The 20866-nt window shown below is 35.8% G+C and overlaps 1 protein-coding gene across 1 annotated transcript in view; it reads right to left on the bottom strand.

Moving 5' to 3' along the window:
• Window positions 1–2753: 2753 nt before the first annotated feature.
• LOC127643565 (receptor tyrosine-protein kinase erbB-4-like) overlaps window positions 2754–20866 on the bottom strand; it is a 127198-nt gene continuing 109085 nt past the window's right edge. The window contains exons 21-27 of the mRNA XM_052126349.1: window positions 15019–15174; window positions 14658–14733; window positions 13312–13458; window positions 11120–11217; window positions 10833–11003; window positions 8156–8459; window positions 2754–6405 (exon numbers count right to left, since the gene is read on the bottom strand). Coding sequence (XP_051982309.1) covers window positions 5540–6405; window positions 8156–8459; window positions 10833–11003; window positions 11120–11217; window positions 13312–13458; window positions 14658–14733; window positions 15019–15174 — 1818 coding nt within the window. The 3' untranslated portion in view covers window positions 2754–5539. The remainder of the gene's footprint in view (window positions 6406–8155; window positions 8460–10832; window positions 11004–11119; window positions 11218–13311; window positions 13459–14657; window positions 14734–15018; window positions 15175–20866) is intronic.

The following is a 20866-nucleotide window of genomic DNA, read 5'->3' on the forward strand; positions in this document are numbered from 1 at the left end:
AGCCGTAATGCTGAAATTGTTCATTTAAAGCCATTTAAAGCTGTTTTCTAGCTTTAATACTGTAGTACATGGATTCACTTCATGTCACCTAACTGGCTCATATTACACACAAAAATTATCTTTTGCTACCACCTGCTGGCTAACATATTTAATGTAAAAGACACATAGAGTAGCTCTTAACACGTATGCACTGCTCTTACATTTTAGTTTAGAACAGCACGAACACACACACACATATATATATATAGTCACACCACATATTATGGTTACCCCAGGGATGCTTGTGCATCAGAATTAGACACTTGAAATGTCCCACCCCTTACTTAAATGGAAAATATGATTGATTAGCAATATCCAATCACGTCTGAAATGAACGTTCTTATTGGTGGATCAGATTAGTCTTTCTTGCCCGTGCCATCAGTTGCGTTCCTGCAGCTCTGTGCACATTTTGACAGAATTTCCGTACACTTATAAAACAAATAATAATAATAAAAAAAAACATTCACTCAATGGTGCTGCATCATTGCGTTAGTAGATTGAAAAATTCAGGTCAAAAGCCTAGTCGTTGTTCTGGAGGCCATACATATCATCACTTATTTTAGGTGGGCATACGCAAAATTCTAAGAAAGATAAATGTGCGTACGGCATATGCCTGCATATGCCCTAGACTACACTACTGATGGCCAGTGTGTTTCACAGATTTCAGCCTCCATCTCTCTCTTATCCTCTTCGGAATTCCCTTCCTCCCTAATCACTTCACACAGCTGCCACTTTTAAATACAGACTCATTTATTACAGGTCACCAACACAAAAGAAGACATTTAAAAGGACAAAGAGGCTCAGCCACACAGTGCATGAAGATCATCATACACAATGTACTGAGCAAGACAGTATTCTCTATCACTAGCTGATTCTGTCATATAAACATACATCACAGGAGTATTGTAGCATGTTTTTTGTTTTTTTCATTGTAAGTGAATGTATCATACATCATACATATTGTTGTCTGCAAAGAAAGAGTAAAATAAAGAGGCAGTTTAGAATCCATGTAGAAGAAAAGTACCTTTGCAAACATTTACCATGCCAAGTAACTATAGCTGCCACCAGAATACCATAAAATCATAATAAATTTATATAGGCTCTCAAACCATGTAGGAAGCTCACATTTCTTTGTTTGAGGACAACAGTATCTAACATAAGTAATCACAATCATATTGTAGTATCAACTACATTTTTACCATTTTCAAAATAATTATATGTGTGGCATTTATTTTTCATGGCATATTTTGTGTTCTATGGAAGTAAGAAAGTTAAATTGGTTTAGAACAAGATGAAAGTACATTTTCATTTTTTACATTTTTTTTTTTTTTTTTGGAGAACAATTCCTTTAATCCTCCTATTCTTATCCAGTAAATCCGCTTCCTTTGCTCTTTGGCGTAATTTTTGACAATGTATAGGGGTAATTATATATATATTTTTAATAAATTATAATATTTCTTCTTCCCTGAAGTAAAAACAATAAAATAATAGACTTCTTTTGGAATTTTATGTTTTTATATTCATATTTATTTACATTTACATTTCTAGATTTCACCATTTATTTGCATATGCAAATTAGTAAATTTATGTAACCTCACTTCAGTAAAAACTAGTGAAGAAAATATAAGAATGTATCCTGAATTGAGGGCAGATTACTGCCATCTGGTAAAAATAGAAAAATTACATGACTTAAAAATCATGTTATGACAATAATAGCCTGTAGATGTTCTATGCAGTTATGCATTTAGATACATTTGTAGACATCATCAAACTAGTATTTGTCAAAGATTAGCTTTTTTGTTTTTACTGTTTTGAAGTGTCAGATTTTGCAATAATGTCACATTATGCCTACAACCTGATCTGGTGTTACAAAGAGGAAACATTAAATGATCATTTTGTTACTAATCATGTTAATTCAATGAATAAAAATGCCAAGAAAATGAACAGTAAGAAACAGAAATGAACAGCAATGGACTATGAAAATGTAATTAGTGTATAAAACAGAAGACTCAGACATTGTTCTTTTTTATCGGAGTGTGTTAATGCGTGAGTGTGTGTGTGCATCCGTGTGTGTTGTGTTTTTCCTTTTGGCTGTTTTAGTCTCACCCATTTATTTATATGTGCGTGTGTGTGTTATCGTCTTACCCCTGATATATAGATATACAGATTATAGATTTTGACAAAAAAAAAATGCTCTGTGTTATAGTGTCACCAGTTCATTTGTGTGTGTGTGTGTGTGTTTATATGTGTGTGTGTGTGTATGCGTGTGCGTGTATTTATCACATTGTGGGGACCAAATGTCCCCATAAGAATAGTAAAACCCAAAATGTTTTACCTTGTGGGGACATTTTGTCAGTCCCCATGAGGAAAACAGCTTATAAATCATACTAAATTATGTTTTTTGAAAATGTAAAAATGCAGAAAGTTTTCTGTGAGGGTTAGGTTTAGGGGTAGGTTTATGGTTAGGGGATAGAATATATAGTTTGTACAGTATAAAAACCATTATGTCTATGGAAAGTCCCCTTAAAACATGTAAACACAACGTGTGTGTGTGTGTGTGTGTGTGTGTGTGTGTGTGTGTGTGTGTGTGTGTGTGTGTGTGTGTGTGTGTGTGTGTGTGTGTGTGTGACCACGGACAGCAAAGGTTTCGTTATTTTTCAGAACACTTACGCTTATTGAATCAATACAAAATTTGTGTGTGTTTTCAGATGGCTAGTGGAGGAAAAGTCACAAAGTAGTGTACCGCTCCGATAAACGAACCCATTTTTATTAAATCGGAAACATTTATTTTGGCCAAAAATGACCAAACATAATCAGATGTTTAAATAACTCATTGTAACTCACTTGCTGAATTCCTATTAGATTTCTGAGGCTTTTGAAGTGTTTTATACATGAATATTAGCAAACATTCAGCACCATGGTATGTTTCAAAGTACCATAGAATACAATTCACTATACCATAGTACCACCACAGTCTTTGCAAGGGGAAGTACAGATAAGTTATCAATTACACCTGAACAGAGTGGCAAACAAGGTGGTACTTGCAACAACAAAAGGTTCTCATATACCATAAATGACTATTTGGAAATTTAGGAACCATTAGTTGGTAAATTTCAAACAAGACCTTTATTGTGTCATTCCATCAAATAGAATTACAACAAGGATGAGATTCATATTTTGGAAAAGTCCCAAAAAAAAAAAAAATCAAAGTACAAGGCAAAAAAAAAAACAACAATGAAAAACAAAACAAGAAAAGCCAAAGAAATCTAGCTACATCTCCGATGGCTGTTCAGTTGAAAGCAAATACATTTTTCATAATATTAGCATGGTACATTTAGGACCAGATTTGCACATATTTCTCACAACCTCTTTACTATGACACTTTGGCGGAAGTATATTACAGTCTACAAAACATATGAACAATGTCTCCCCAGCCACAACACAGTCACACTCTCATTGAGAGCAGGTATATATTTCAGACAAAAGTATTTTCTGTCACAGTACGATGAAAATTTCTCCATTGGAGATCAGTAGTTTCTTTTAGTTTGTTTTGTGCCCTTGTTGAGTTTAAATAATCTGTAATATTGCCTTCCATAATATGTTTTGTGGTTAAATTATATTCATTATCAAATTCATTACTTTTTAATTCAACATTTATTTTTTTAATACATAGTTCTCAGTCCTGGATGAGTCTATTTGCACAAAAGTGGCTCAGTAGTGGACATTCAAATTTGTTACACATACATGTATATACAGCTGTTCAAATTCCAGTTCATATCTCTCTCATGGCACTTCCACCAACCTTTTGTGCCATTGAGGAAGGCACTTATTTCCTGTCTGCACTTGAAGGACTGTGGTATGTCCACCCCATGCCCTCTGTCTGAATCAGTTTTTTTAATAGTTCCTACTTTTGAGAGCAAAACTGGAGGAAACTGGTAAGATCTTTCAAAAAAGATGATGAAAAACAACAGGAAAGAAAATAAATAGTATCCAACAATTGTTAGTCCATTAAGTAATTCATGATAACTGGATGAATGCACCATTTACACCACTTTACAAGACAATCCATGTCATTGTCTGATTCACATCCAAGAGTTAACCTAATGTTCTTGCAGGCTCTGTAGGCTACTAGATCTGTAATGTAGCCGTGTCCACCATTTGCTTCAAGAGTTAATGAGGCTAAAACAGGCGAGAACAATAGCAGTGTTGTTCGCCTCAAGTAACGTAACCAACAACATACGAACAGCAAAAATCCAGGATGGATGAAAATTGGTCAAAAAGACAATTTACTAGTGAGAAGTTGCTCTGTCGACATACAGCATGTTAGCATGTTTTTATCTTGGTGTAAACATACTGTATGACACTAGAAATAAACTTTCCATTTCCAGCAGGAAATACTCTTCTTTCTTGTCAAGTTGGACCATGTCCCATTTCACTTCCAAGTTGTGGGAGAATGAATTGAGTTACATTGGGTTACATTCTCATTATTAGAACAGAAAAGTGGAATAGTTTTGGAATAGTTTAGAGGCACTTTGGTTGATCAGTATTCCCTTTTAAAGTCCAATTTCCTCTTGTATATCTGTCTCAAATTCCTCTGGCTAAAAAAAAACTTTGAAGTTGAGAGTTTTCCTGTTTTTTTGTCATTCCATTTTAATGTACAGTATGAAAGAAGAGTAAAGGAATAGTTCTCCCAAAAATGACAATTCACACAAATGTTGCTCCAATGACTTGCTTTCTTCAGTAGAACACAAAACGTGATTTTTTTAAATAGTCCTCACATATAAAGTAAATATTGATTCCAGTCTGTCAGGCTAAACAAAGAAGACAAAAACACAATAAAACTAGCTTTAAAGAAATCAAAGACTATATTCCAAGTCTTCCAAAGACAAATGATCGATTTCTATGATGAACAGAATGATATTTATACCATTGTTCACTCTCAAATTAAGTCATATTTTTTTATTGAATACAGTGGCTACATCGAAAACATCAAACCTATTGCTTCTCATTGCATATCACGACCAAGAGTCATGATGTTGTGTCTCAAGAACAGATCACGTTTAATATTAGCGATGTAGCCGCCATATTTAATTTCATCGCTTTATTAATTATTTGATTTGAGAGCGAATAAGGCTTTAAATTTCGTTTTGTTCATTACATAAAGTGATCGTATGGCTTCAGAAGACTTGGAATACAGTGCATGAGTCGTATAGATTATTGTTAGTGTGGTTTCTGGTGTTCGTTTTGTCCTTTTTCGAGCTTGACAGACCGGAGTTACTATTCATTTTCATTCAATAGAAAATAAACCCTTTGAAGACTTTCTTATATCAACCTTTTGTGATCCACGGAAGAAAGAAAGTCAAACGGGTTCGGAGACAAATTAAAAGGTGAGTAAATAAATCAAAGAACTTTCATTTTTGGTTGAACAATTCCTTTAAGAATCTGTCGGTATAGGTGCTGGTTGAGGAATCTGGCGCTCTAGAAAGTGGAGACTGCAGTGTTACACTACTGTATTCCTGTGCCGATATGGTGGGGGTGGAAGAACCATTCCTGGTCTCTTGTTAAACTCGGAAATATACTCTGGGTTTTCAGCAATAGCAATTCGACTTCGGATACTGTGCCTGTAGAGCTGTTTGCTTTTGGAGCCTTGTGAAGGATCTTGAGTGTTTGGTTGGGTCACCTTGGGGGGTAGACTGTGTTGCCAGTAGTCAGGATTATCAAAATTCTGCTTCAATTTCCTGTTGACCATTACTGTCCCAGTATGACCTGTTTGAAGCATGTTACCTGGATAAATAAGCTGGCCCGGAAGGTCAGTGATACACTTACTTATGACTGCAGACTTTGCCACTTGGGTTGAACTGGGTTGGGTTGCACAACCAGGCTGACTTGCCAGGCAAGGTTGGATCTGTTGGCTGACGAGTGAGATTTGTGTTAATAGGGAAGAATTGGCAGACTTGCTCGAGGAATTGGCTTCAACACCAAGTGGAGACTGGAAATGCTGGCCATTTTGGCTCAAAGATCTTGTTGGAGGAGGCTGAACAGGTGGAACAGCGAAATGGACGTGTGTTCCCTGGCCGTGGTGATGGGCTTTCCCGGTGTGAGTGGTGAGGATAACGTGGCTACTTGTAGTGTTGGCTGCTGTTGTCATCTGCAGTGGGATGGAAGCTCCATTTTTCCTCAGAATCTCCTGGTTCGTCCCACTGGTGTTGTTGTATGTGTTGAGGTAAAGGGGTTCATTGATGTACTCATCCTCAACCTTGAGTTTCCTATTGGGTGTGCTATGGTAACCCGGGTTGTCCAGCGCATTAATATTTCTATTTTTCCGTAGAGTTACAAAAGGATTCTCCTCAATAGGACTGAGATGGTCTGCAGACACAGAGAAATTGGAACATTGTGTGGTTGACCTAAATATTTTGATTTATTACTTTTACCCACAAATGCAATATACTGTATATATCTACATTACACAGTGTTGGGGAGTAACTTATACTAAAAGTAAACTCTTAAAACATGTAATTAACAATTGTATCATGTTGCACTGTCAGGGGGGAAATAGTTAAATTGTACAGTGTTATATCATAATTCTGCTGTATTCAGTTATTAAAAGGGTGTTTTGTTTAATTTAGTTTTATGAATAAAAGCTAATTCTTTCTTTTAAAAGGGTAGCTTGACTTTTTTTTTAACTACATTCAATGTGAATTATCTTGTAGCTTTGCAACCTTAAGTTTAAAAGTAGTTTTTTTACTACTGAAAATTACAAGTAACTTGTAGCTTGGCAAGCTTAAGTTTCAAACTAGCCTAAGTTTCAAAATTAGCAATTGTCTGTTTGTAAATTGTATCAACTTAAACTTCCTTTTTTAGAAGGGTGGTTTGACTGTTTTTAACTAAATGACAAGTAGCTTGTATCTTGGCAGGCTACCATTTTGTAGCTTCACCCTTACAAAAATTACGAGTTCATGGCAAATTTACCAAAGATTTGCCACTGATCATTTCACATGCAAATGAGCTTTTGCGGCAAACCTGTGGCAGGTTCACCACTACTGATGAAGAGCTGCAAACTTAGAACACTTGACATTTTTTGTAAAGTTAGCATTTGTCTGTTAGTAAATTGTAACATCGCTAACAAGTTTTTTTAAAGGGTAGTTTGACTGTTTTTAACTACTTTAAATGACAAGTAGCTTTTAGCATTGCGAGCTAAAGTTTTAAAGTAGCTTCAGTTTCAAAGTTAACAAAAGTTGTAAGTAAATAGCGTCGTCTAATACACTTTCAAAAGGATTCTTTTTAATCGAACTACTTTAAATTACAAGCAGCATGTAGCATTGCAAGCTTCAGTTTCAAAGTATCTTCCCCAACACTGATACTGGATCTTAAAACATGATCAAAGAACAGTGAGCACTCAGATCAAATGTTAAAACTTGTAGCTCACCACCTACAATTCATTGGCACTTTTTGCTTTGAGGTCTCTTAGGTGAAGGATGAGACTCATAACTGCTGCCAAGATTTGTAATGGAGGAACTCAGAATCTATTGATTTATCATCCTACTCAACCCACCACATTAAATTAATGTTTTACTCCAGACACTCTTTTGTTTTAAACCATCTAAAGTGGAAAAGGAGAGACTGTAATATTATCAGTCAGTCAGCCAGAGAGAATGTGTAATAAAAGATTGGCAGAAGGAATTTACAATAAACTTGAGAAAGGTGAATTGTAAAGATTAGGAATGTCAAAAGTAGAAGTATGTACTTAACTCAATACTAAAATAAAACAAATATTTACACTAAATAAATACAAAAAAATACTGTATTTACTGTACTGTTAACTAATTCACTGTATATATTACCTTTATTTATTTGAGTCAAAAACATAGTTCAGCAGATCAGCAGAATTTACCTAAATATTTTGCTATAAAATAAATTAATAAATAATAACAATAATAACATAATCCTGCGCAGGGACTCAAATAGGTGAATAGTTTTTTGAATTTTGCTTTTGTAGTGCAATATTGCCATGCTACTGATAAATGAAATGAAGTAAATAGAGTAACTTAGTTACTGAAACTCATTTATACTTTTACTGTGTACACATGCACCATTTTAGGTTGTGCTATTTATTTACCTGAGGATAATTTATTCATGGGACTCATGTAACCATCTTCATCAAGGTTGGTTTTAGGCCCACTTTCTCCAAGAAAGACAGTGGGATCTGCACTGTAGCGCTGGCCATCAGAATCCTCCCTTGAGACAGACACGTGCTGTTTCTTCAAGCTTCCATTACAATGTTGCTCTTCCAGAGAGTCCAGACCTGTCCCTTCTGTGCTTACTGGAACAAAGGCGCCACTCGCTGAACCAGCAGTGTCACTGGAACAGGCTCCCATTCCATCTTCTGGGCAAACAACTGTATCACGACACCGCAGTTGAGTCTATATGGGGGTAGAAAAAAAGGTGGGATCAGCCTCCATGCCTATCCTAATGCAATTATTTAAGTGTCTAAATTGTTATTAAAACAATGATACAGTATAACAAGAAAAGATTTGGGGTTGAAATTTTTAAGGATGTTACTCCTAGAAAAGAAAAACAAATATCTTTAACCTCTTGCGACCTCACAGACACATGATGGACATTGTATTTTGACTTCGCGATATGAAACGCACTATTTAATTTAATTTAAACTGATGGATCTCAGTTTAGGAGACTCTGGGGTGTCAGTAAAGCATAGAATTTTTTAATGACCAAACAACATGGTGCCGATCACAGCGGAGTTTGTCTTTGGTAGAAACAGCAATGCAATTAAATCTGGTAAGAAACCTAATAAAGTTTTTATATTGAAACCTGTTTGAGTCAAAATATTAGAGTCTCAAGAATCATTCGATATTCAATTTTAAATATTTGAGTGATTTATTGTGAAACTCCATGCTGCTAAACACAATGTATTTAATGTGTACAATGGCACAAGGTTTTAATTATAATCCGATATTTACTGTGCATTTTCACATTGAGAAAATAATAATGCTTTCAGAGGCTCTATATGGAGTTAGGATGAAAATACAGTGCATTTTGAACTGTTCTGAGATCACTGCAGACAGGGAGAAGATAGGGAGCATCCTATAGATTTCATTGAAGCGAAGTGCATTCAATGAAATCTTCCTATTAAAAGTTCAGTTTCAGGCTGCAGATGATGTTTGGACCACTCAACATGGTTGGCAGACATGGAACAATGGTAATCAGTACATACATTCAGAATTTATTATGGATAATATTATTTTAACATGGTTGGCAGTGACTGGATGATGCTGGCCATTACTTGAATTACAATAAAAGCTTAGCACAACTTAGCCCCACTGTTATATGTGGACATACATTTTTAGGAAAAGTATTTGCTGTAGATAAAAAAGGAAACAAATATATATATATATATATATATATATATATATATATATATATATATATACACAATAGTTTGTTCTGGTCCTCGAATCTGATTGGACGAGAGATGCCCCATGAGTACTGATGGTCTCACACCATCAGCACTCTGACGCTTCATTGCGTGTTTCACTCCACTTTTTTTCGTGCCATTCTAAACTAAAGTGTAAGAGCTGTGCATATGTGTTAAGAGCTACTGTATGTGTGTCTCTTTCCATGAATTTTGTTTTTACATTACATATTGTAGCCAGCAGGTGGTTGCAAAAGATAATTTTTGTGTGTAATATGAGCCAGTTAGGTGACACGAAGTGAATCCGCATCAGCTAGTGTTTACATACAACATCACTCTTTGATCGCTTGTATTACTAATACACTACTAAAGCTAGGAAATTGCTTTAAATGGCATTAAATGAACAACTTCAGCATTATGGTCATCACAGCCGAGAGACACAACAGACTGATTAATTACACAACTCAAGGCACTTACCTCTTACCAGACTTTCCACAATGGAGAGAACGTGCTGTCTAAAATGGCGGAGGAGATTGCGGTTTCTATAGTGAAAGTCTTTTGTCCACCGGCTACCACAAAATAGGGAGAAATACCCCTGCTTGGATGGCTACTTTTCCAACGAGAGAGCTGATCTTCAGAAAGCTGACAGCATCTCTGCTTGGGAGTGGTAATAGTTGATCGCTCACGCTCCATCTCTCTTTCTCTTTCTCTCTCGCTCTCTCTCTCTCTCTCTCTCACACACACACACACCCACACGTCTATCCTTGTTTATCCAATAACTTGTTAGAAACACCACAAGCCGTGATACTATTTCTGAAGTGACAAATTACTACTGAAGGCTTGGACGCATCATTTATTTTGAACCAGCAATCTAACCTTGGAAGGAACAAGCTAGGGATGCCCATCCTTCTCCAGCTAAAACAAAAGGCTCCACTACCCCAAAAATGTTATGTTGTTTTATGAATTTTAAGAACATTGACAGATGATTTAAAACTTAAATTTGCACTCAGTATGTTTTTGTTGACATTGTCTTGGACTGACACTGACACGTAATGACATGGATGCAGCATCATTCAAACGCAATAGTTTTCAGTTACTGATGTCATTGTAAAAATTCACTATTCACAGCCAGCCATGATTAATTAAATCCTTGAGTGAAAGTCTCCAATAACAGGACAGTTACTGAGATTTAGCGAGTACTATTCGGCTGGTCATGTGATCCTAACATGGTAGCCCCCATGAGGGGACCCTCTCCATGAAATAACACGCACCCATAAATCATGCACAATAAGACCAGGAACAACAGTAAATATGGTCAGTTTGGATTTCATGTTGACTTTAAATGAGAAAAAGAAAAACTTACTCTACTGGTATCCATCTGTGGTCTTGATGTGTAAGAAGAGGTAGTGATATTCAAGGTCTGAGGAACCAGGTACTCCTCAGCATCCATCAGGTCATCCAGCTCCTCCTCATCTAGAAGACTCTGGAAGAAATTGCTGTGGTGGGGGCTGGGCAGCATCATGCGATCATCCCCCTGAGACAAAAATGACACCATCACGCTTTGCAATCACCTTGAGTTTAATGGGTGGTGTAGGACAAAAGTATTGATTTTCAAGGTGAGATGTAATACAAAAATAACAGTATTCTCACCTGTATGACGAGGTATCTCTGAGGGTCTCTTGCCATTCGGCTGAACTCTGCAGCAAGTTCTTTAAATCTAGGCCGACTATCAGCATCAATCATCCAGCCTGGAAGTTAGACAGTAATAAATGCCAGTTACTAAATGCACATAATTTTATGCAGTATTTAGGTAGAATTTTATACTAGGTCACAATGTAGATTGCACAAAAACAGTTTACTACTAATGTTATATAACTTGTAGTCCAGTGGCTTTTCAGGCTTGTAATGTATTGTATTATAAAAATAGTTACAGATTTGTTGATTACAAAGGTTGTAAATGTAGTACAGCATTTAAATTGTAGTAACTACAGAAGGCCACATGATGACTTAACCGTTGAACTCTTTAGAACTGCTGGCGGGTCCAAAGGTGGGTGCTATAATGCGAAAAAATGTTTACTCTTATACGTAAGTCAGGCATACGAGGTATAATTTGAAAGCTTAGATGTTTAACTTTTCAGAGATAATCATCACTTCTGCATTTATGCTATATAAAACAACAAAATAAGGCCTCAGATAATTCACATTGCAAATTAGCACCCCCTAGAGATAGGGTAGAAATATGTCTATGAAAATAAAAGTTTTTCCACATAGCACCTAAATTGGCAAGTCATATATCAAGTGAAAGCTCTCATTCTCAGAAATACTACTGTATACTTTATTTTGTTGTCCTAATACCACAGTTCGAAAGATTTCTGTAAGTCATCAAATACAAATGTCTATTTTATGCACCGAACACTGCTGCTGTAAGCCCAAAATAGCTAAAAACGTTATATCTGCTTTTACCTTAGGTTGTTTTCTAAAATAAATTTGTACTTGACTGTGAGCTTGCTTGGCTGAATAATCCAATGTTATATCTTAGATGTCCAGCAGGAAACGCATGCTAAACAAATCATCAGAAAATATGTTTTCAACAATTGATGATTAAATGTTATTCTAAGCTTTCTAATGACACTTAGGTTGAGCTTCTAGTCCACTCAGAAGCCAAGATATTCAATGAAATATCGAGGGTGGTGCATTAACTGAAAATTAGACTGAATGTCTAAGCACATCTTTGAGGAATACATTTCGTTAGAGCGCCACCTACATTTCAGATCTGTATATTGTGATGGAATGTGATAGAGAAAAATATATATATATATTTTTTTTTACATTTTATGAATTTCTGAAAAATTAGACCAATTTTTTGCAGTTAGTCCACAATGTGTGTGAATGGTGAGCTTTTACATTTGATTGTAAAAAAAATTGCGGGCAGCAGACCAAAAATGCAATGGGGTTTAAGGTAAAGTTCATCAATTGTTGTTGACTTATTTTTTATTATTATTTCTTACGGTAGCATTTTTACATTGTTTTTCCATAAAAATTACAGACATTATATACAGTGTAGAAATTGCCCCAAATGACTGAACTTGTTACAGTCCTATTATATCTCTGACAAGAAGTAACATGCCCTCACCTTGCAGCAGTCTGCTCCTTATTTCCTCCCAATTAACTGTCTTTCATTTCTCACCCTCAAACACATTATCCAAATCAGCAGCAATTACTCACTGAATCACACCACGTCTAATCTCCATCAATATTTTGCATTTCATTGTCCATGGGGTTACAGATGTCACAGCGAGTAGAATCACAATCAACAGCTAACAGTCAAAATGTAATTAGAATTAATAGGTTCAATCTGTATCTCTTTTTATTTCTCTGTGTTATTTGATTGAGCCAGCTAAGATACCCAACCATTCATCCATTTCCACAGTCCATAATAATATTGTCTGGATAACACGGCAAGCATCTGGGATGAAAACCACTATATCCATCAGTGTGAGCATCCATTACAAAAGCACCATGGTTTAGCATTATATATATATACACAATACATGGTAATCATTTTTTTGTTTTGTTTTTGGACATTATATGATTGAAATACCATGGGATTCTTGAAATAATATTAGAAAATGTTGTATATATGAATATGGTAATCATACAGTACAACAGTATATTTCAAAATATTACAGGATTACAATATACTACCATCATTATAACGTGGTACACCAAAAGTACGTTTCTTATCTTTTCTGTCAATATATATACAGTATGTTCTTAATCGCTCATCAACAAGGTCTTGCATAATGCATCAACAAGGTAGAGTACATTGCACGTCCACTCACATTTCACCATCACCATGTAGACGTCTATAGTGCAGATATGTGGCTGTGGCAAACGCTCGCCCTTCTCTAAGATGTCTGGAATTTCTCGTGTGGGAATCCCATCATAGGGCTTTCCACCAAACGTCATCAGCTCCCAGATAGTCACCCCTGAATAAGAGTTAATAAATACATTATATCATGTATATTTTACATAGATGTGTTAAATCAACAGTCTTGACCAACACAAAATATGTATCATTTGAAAGCTTAGAAGCTCTACTTTACAATACAAGCATTATGATAATTTATTAAAAAAAAAGAAATGTAAATGCAAAAACAAAATGCCATGTATGATATGTTGTTGGAAAGCTCTCAAAGAGTAGAATACAACCAGCCTATTTGTTTTACTCAGAGACAAAAATATAGTGAGTAATAGCAAAGTTATATTGGTTTTGCTTATATGCCATGTTTTCACTTATTACTTCACAGAAAATAAACGGAACATAAATACCTTTATTTAGAGGAGGTGATTATCTTTCAATCAAGTCACACAAGGTAATCGGATGCATAGATCATTAGATAATCCGAAACACAACGTTACATATGGCCACCAAGAGTTGGCGCCATGTAAATGACACAGACTCAATGAAGCCGACTCATTGACACAAAAGGCACTCATTCTGTGAAATCAGAATCATGTCTCCATTCTATGCACAACTTTTAGCCATTGTTGTGTTTGCATGTGTAAGTAGTTCTGATGTACAATTGCTATGTTTGTTTTTTTTTTTGTGGAGAGGCTTTTGGACACATGGAGACGTTTTTGGACACTATGATAAATCCTTTTTGTAATGCTCTAACTTTTGATTGCTTTAACGTATCAACACAAAATAATTCTAAGATACAATTGACATGATTGGGAACAAAACAAAAGCAGTTTTTCTGAGCCACCTTATTTACACCTTAAGGTATAAAATGTAAAATAAGAAAAAAGTCAATACTTGGCTCATTTTTTTATGTGATTTTTCAGCAGTTTTCTAGGCTGAGATTCTCAGAATATAATGTATAATGTTATCTATATAATAAAAAAATGTGTTTTCTTTACAATGATACCAAAAACTTGCCTTTAATTATGGGTATGCCACTGAAACAGGGAATATTTAAAAATAACCTCAGAGCTTAAAGGACTCATTTTATATTTTATATTCAAATTTAAACCAATGTATATATATCCATATATATATATATATATGGATATGGATATAATTAGACAGTCCTGTGCTGCATGTTTAAGGTCATACAACATACCGTGTATTATACTAATTGGTTAAAGTGCGAATTAGAACCTAAAAAAGTAGAGTATAACTCACCATAGCTCCATACATCACTCTGGTGTGTGAACTTCCTGTAGTGAATGCACTCCAAGGCCATCCACTTGATAGGCATCTGCATAAAAGAGAATTTTCATTCATATGGAAATACACAGTTATGCAACCGTGTGTAATTTAAAATACATTGATATAATTCTAAAATAAGAGGACTCCATTATGAAAATGATTCAGCACTCAAATTTGAAATTCATCCAATCAAGTAACTCTCATTCTCACTGATTAATTAAGATAACTCACTATATTATATACATATTCATTAAAACATTAGTTAAATGGATCCTAACCTTTCACATCCCAAACTGAAGATCTACGAGTTGTGTCCCAGGTTTTAAACACTGACCTTGCCTCCATCTGAATTGTACTCCTTTTCATCAGCATCCAGCAATCGAGCAAGACCAAAGTCCGTGATTTTAATGTGGTTTGGAGATTTCACCAGGACGTTACGGGCAGCCAGATCTCTGTGCACCAATCGCCTCTCCTCCAGATACATCATACCCTGCCATAGAAGATATCTGAGTTTTCCTTTCTAAAAGCTCCAAAGCAATCAAAACAGAACTTTACTGTTGATGTTAGTGGAACAGTGGAGGTCCTAAGATAATTCTTCATTGTTATTCACTGTGGAATAAATAAATAAATACATAAACACACTAAAACTGAAAGCTTAAGATTAATTAACAAACATTAACAAGTCATAAAAAGGTTGTATTTGCTAATATCAGTTAACAATAATTAACATGAACTAGCAATGAACAATCCTTTTTTTTATTGTTAGTTGTAATAAACAATGATGCATTACGTATTCGATTATGTTAACAAATTGAACCCTATTGTTAAGCGTTACCGACAGAACTTTTAAACCATTTTAAATTTAGTAACTGGCACAGAATACTTACTATAACATACTCATAAGATTGAGTAGGAATGACTGAAATTATTGCAACAAGCTAAATGAATAAATACAAAGATGGTGTAAAAAGCTTTACAGTGTTTCTTTAGTTATTGCTTAAAGATTGCAATTTTCTCTTGGGATTAATGTCTGGCCCTGTGTTTTATCTAGTATGACAGAGCATATTTTCCAGATCTTTCCAAAGTACTTTCCTTGCTGTATCAACACAACTTTGAAAGAAGCAAATACAGTATACTAACAACATTAAAGCTGTGAAGTTGACATGCTTGAGAACTTTAAACAGAATGATACTGCAAGTTGTGTTTCATTTGCTGCTTGCCTTTGCTGGAGAAAAAAAAGATTGAATGGCACACTGACATAAAATTGCTTTCATTTTGTTCACATCTTACAATAACGAAAAGTCCAAAATGACACCCCAAGGAACAACAAAAACATTTCAAATGTGCACCATATTATAGAAATAAAAAGGATGAAAAGGATTTAAAAGACTGGACCGGTTCAAATATTTGTATTAATAATGAATCGTTCAATAAAACCCAACAGCATCCACCAGGCTGCATTTACATAAGTAACTGTCTTCAATGAAGAGAAATGGAAATTATATTCCACTATGATATACCTTACTTTTCAGGCAATCTGTTTTCCTGCTTAAGTGTTGCTTAAAATCAGTAAGGCAACAGCAACAGAAATATATGTGAAAACAAGGAAGGGAAAAGCTGAGTCCAGCAGATTTTGTTAAAATCATTTTTTTCCTGAACCTGTTCAGTATTACAGACAAATGTGAGAATTAATCACTGGAACAGACGTCCCATACTGAGAGAGAGTGTCATGGACCGATCCATCATCTAGATGCTTTTACAACCACATCGTTCCATACACACACACGCACACACTATATGTACCACAGAACTTATTTGCTGGCAACATTTGTATTATTATTATTATTATTCCTATTATTATTATTTATTTATTTAAATTAGTTGACTTGAAAATATCAGGGAACTGATTGCCTTGGACAAATTAAGGAACACATTTTAAGTTATAAATGTTGTCTGTATTAATATTTTTCTCTCCCTATTTTCTCCCCAATTTGGCATGCCCAGTTCCCAATGCACTCTAAGTCCTCGTGGTGGCGTAGTGACTCGCCTCAATCAGGGAGGTGGAGGATGAATCTCAGTTGCCTCCGTGTCTGAGACCGTCAATCCACGCATCTTATCACATGGCTTGTTGAGCACATTACCATGGAGACCTATTCTCCACGGCATTCACGCACAACTCACCACGTGCCCCACTGAGAGCGAGAACCACATTATAGAGACCACGAGGAGGTTATCCCATGTGACTCTAACCTCCCTAGCAACAGGGCCAATTTGGTTGCTTAGGAGACCTGACTGGAGTCACTCAGCACGCCCTGGATTCGAAATTGCAACTCCAGGGGTGGTAGTCAGCGTCTTGTTGAGCAAGGGTATGAGACCGCTGACCGTGAGGGGCTCCTGACCGACCGCCTGGAGCGGGAGAACCGCTGCCGTGGTGGGGGAGACCCCTTCCATTTCCAAAGAACGTGGCGGGGCGTTCCATCTGCCAGGGGCCGGAAGACTGCCTCAGATCCTTCCGGGGAGGTGCAGTCCATTGGAGGTTGGAGGAGTGGCTGAGGACAAAGCTAAGGCGTATCGGAGAAGTAAGTGTTTTTTTTTCTCTCTCTCTCCTCTCTCTCTTCCACTGCCGCTCCGTGTTGGCCTTTCCCTCTCTTTTTAAAATGTTTTGTTAATTTGGCACAATCGGCATTACGCCGTGTAGGGGCCACACTTTTTAGTGTTTCCCTCCCCTTGTCCCCTCCCTCATCCAGGTAGACGGGGATGACCTGCCAGCAGATGGTGCGGAAGTCACGCCCCTCCCCAGGGAAAGGGGGGGAGGGGGGTGTACGTCATGCTGGGGGCTCCCCTGCCAGAGAGAATGAGGGAGGAATGTGAGGTCGGGGCCGGGTCATGATTCCACACACCCGGCTCCTAATCAGGCTAATCAAGCCTCAGAGAGGGATAAAGGCCGACTGGAAGCTGCAGTGCAAGAGAGAGAGATTTACGGACATCTGTCCTGTATGTGTTTGTGTTTGTCTTATTGTTTCAGTTTTATATTAAACTATTATTTATATTGTCAAGCCGGTTCTCGCCTCCCTCCTTTCCATTGATCCTTTAAATTCACCCAAAAATGAAATTAGCTGATTATTTACTCACCCTCAGGCCATCCAAGATGTATCTGAGTTTCTTCCTTCATCAAAACAGAATTGAAGATTTTTAAGATTTCATTTCAGGCCTCCTCCTTTAAACAATGCAAGTGAATATCCTCAATTTTTTGATGGTCCAAAATGCTCCAGTCGACAAATAAAGTTCTCTGAACCCAAACGATTGATTATTTTTAGAAACAAAACAATACTTATATACTTTTTAACTACAAATGTTCGCTTCCGTACATCTCTGTGATATGCACTCATGAGAGGGCTTGTTGGTAAGGTCACGTGGAGGAGGAGTCAGGAAGTGCATCATTGTTTACCAGAGAAACTTGCACAGACCAAAGACCAAGCGGCGTTCACAAATCAAAACAGTCCAAAACAATATAAAATAAAAATAATTTCCAAATAATAATAAAGAAAACATTACTGCAGTAAATAAGCATCCTTTATTTCGGAGCAATGCCATTGCGATTTTTTCTTCAGCAAATGTTCATTTTTAGGTGAACTATTCCTTTAATATTTGATCATATAATTACATATATGAATTTAACTTATTTTTTATTAATTGCACATATCAATGAATGTGTATTATTAATATATACAATTATTAATTGTATAAATCTAGAAATGTACACTTCTAAGTTGAATAATAACCTGAAGTGTACATATTCATTTTAAGTCTAACAATACACATTGTGCACTATAATAATTTTAAGATTAATTAATATTTATTTACTTAACTAATTCATAATATGGAGGTTTTAAATGAGCATGCATCGATATGTGTAGTTATTAATTAGTAAATTAATTTATAAATGCAATAGTACTTTTAAGTGTACATATTAATTAACATTTACTAAAAGATACTTAACTTTACTAAACAAATACAGCAAAATTCAACTATACATGTTGCGGTTAGCAGATGAATCATCCAAATCAATACAAGTAAACACCATTATTTATTTATTTATTTATGTGGCTACTTGAGATTGAATACATGAAATTACAAATTTGCGTACAAAATTACCTTCTCTGCAATGGGTTCGCCATGTCTTTTCTAATAGCCAGTATGGAGATGCGCCAACGCAATATTCCTAGTGTATTTAAAATAGATTACTTCTGGGATTTGACAGTTAATCAATGGAAATGTTGATTACAACAAACCTCAGCATACCTGAGCCAAGTATTATTCATCCTGCATCTGCCTCAAAAGAATGAGAAATCCATGGAGCGTGTAAGACATTAAATACTTGATCCTTTAGTGATAAAGCAATGGTCATGGGCAATGGGAAGCACAAGCCTTAGGGAATACATTTTCTTTTAATGTTTAATAAAAATAAACGAATGGTTAGTAAGACTATGGAAAACTGCTGCTCACTTAGCATCCTACTGTGAAATTTATCCTATGAGAGATGCTGGGCTTGCATTACTGTTGACATAATAATGATGGGGTTGCATATGTTTTATTGGCATTAAGTGACGACATAATGTTCATATTATTCATGCCGAAATGGTGGAATAATGGTAAGGAATGGGGATATGGACAAAGGAAAGCCAAGTGCTTTCCATTTTAAGCATTTGTTTATGGAATAACTGTATAAAAGTGAATTTCCTTGATATTTTGAAATAAAAGAGCTCATCTGTAGTACGTAAACATGATACATGTATGGCAGTATTGACTTCTGAGTCAATTTTGAGTTCATGTTGCCTGATAAGTGGTGAGACTATTGTTATAAATCAGCGTTGCCATTGTAAAGGTAACATACTTTATTAAATAAATACAATCAGATTTTAAAATACTCAATGTAAGGATATCCAACAAAGATTATCAAAAGGATTAGATCATTTACATTTATGCATTTGGCAGACGCTTTTATCCAAAGCGATTTAAAGAGCCCTTATTACAGGGACAATCCCCTCGGAGCAACCTGGAGTTATGTGCCTTGCTCAAGGACACAATGGTGGTGGCTGTGGGGCTCGAACCGACAACCTTCTGCTTACCAGTTTAGTGCTTTAGCCCACTACGCCACCACAACTCCACATCACTGAAAAAAGTTGTCCAATATTACTGGATTTGGGAATTTATATAGCTTTGCAATGCAGTTTCAAGATAATAAAAAGCATCCCTTGCTGTTCTAAGCCCTAAGCATGCTAAAGTACATCCTCAGACCTTGAGCTCTACTTTTAAAGAATGAAGACCGCAGAGATAAAACAGCCTGCAAAGAGCAGTCTTTTGTAAAGCCAAGATGAAAGAAGCAGTAACCCAATCAAAACACTGCCTGCATTTAGCAAAACAAGCCATCTCCTTCCCGATCCAGGGAGCGCAACTTAATGCAGGCATGAGGTGCATTCGCAGGCATTTATAGAACATCTGATCTCACTCTTTTACACACCAGCTTTTATGTGTGCATTAATAAAGGTTAAAGTTTCCGTGGAACAGATAGAAAAGGATCCCTTTGCGGCCTATTACAACACATTCTTGCCTCTGGATATGAAAATAACAAAAATTAGACTCACTTGATTTTTTTGGAACTAATTAGAGAGTGAAGAGACACAAAAATAGGATAGTATGTTGAAGTTAGGAAAAAGGAAGAGGGGTTGAATGTAAAGGAAGCCACAGTCACCATGAAAATGGGACATGAAAATGTTTCGCAATTGCTTGTTATAAAGTCACAATTGCAAGAAATAGAGTAATAATTGCAAGATATATGCAAAATCACAATTGTGGGATATAGTCTATAAAAAGTTATTTAAATGTTTATTTTTCAATGCAACTTTATTTCACGCAATTGCGACTATTTTTCAAAACTGCAACTTTATTTTTTGCAATTGCGATTTTAACTCCATTACAAGTTTGTATCACGCAATTACGACTTCGCATTTGTGTATTTATTTCTCACAATTTAAACTTTCACGCAGTTTCAAATAAATTTCTCACAATTGATACTTTGTCTCGCTATTTAAAATGTATTTTAAAAAACTTTATTTCTCGCAATATTAACTTTATTTTGTCATAAATACGACTATGTATTTTACAATTTACAATTGCGAGTT

Source organism: Xyrauchen texanus, chromosome 5 (assembly GCF_025860055.1).
Source record: "Xyrauchen texanus isolate HMW12.3.18 chromosome 5, RBS_HiC_50CHRs, whole genome shotgun sequence".
In the NCBI taxonomy this organism is placed as follows: Eukaryota; Metazoa; Chordata; class Actinopteri; order Cypriniformes; family Catostomidae; genus Xyrauchen; species Xyrauchen texanus.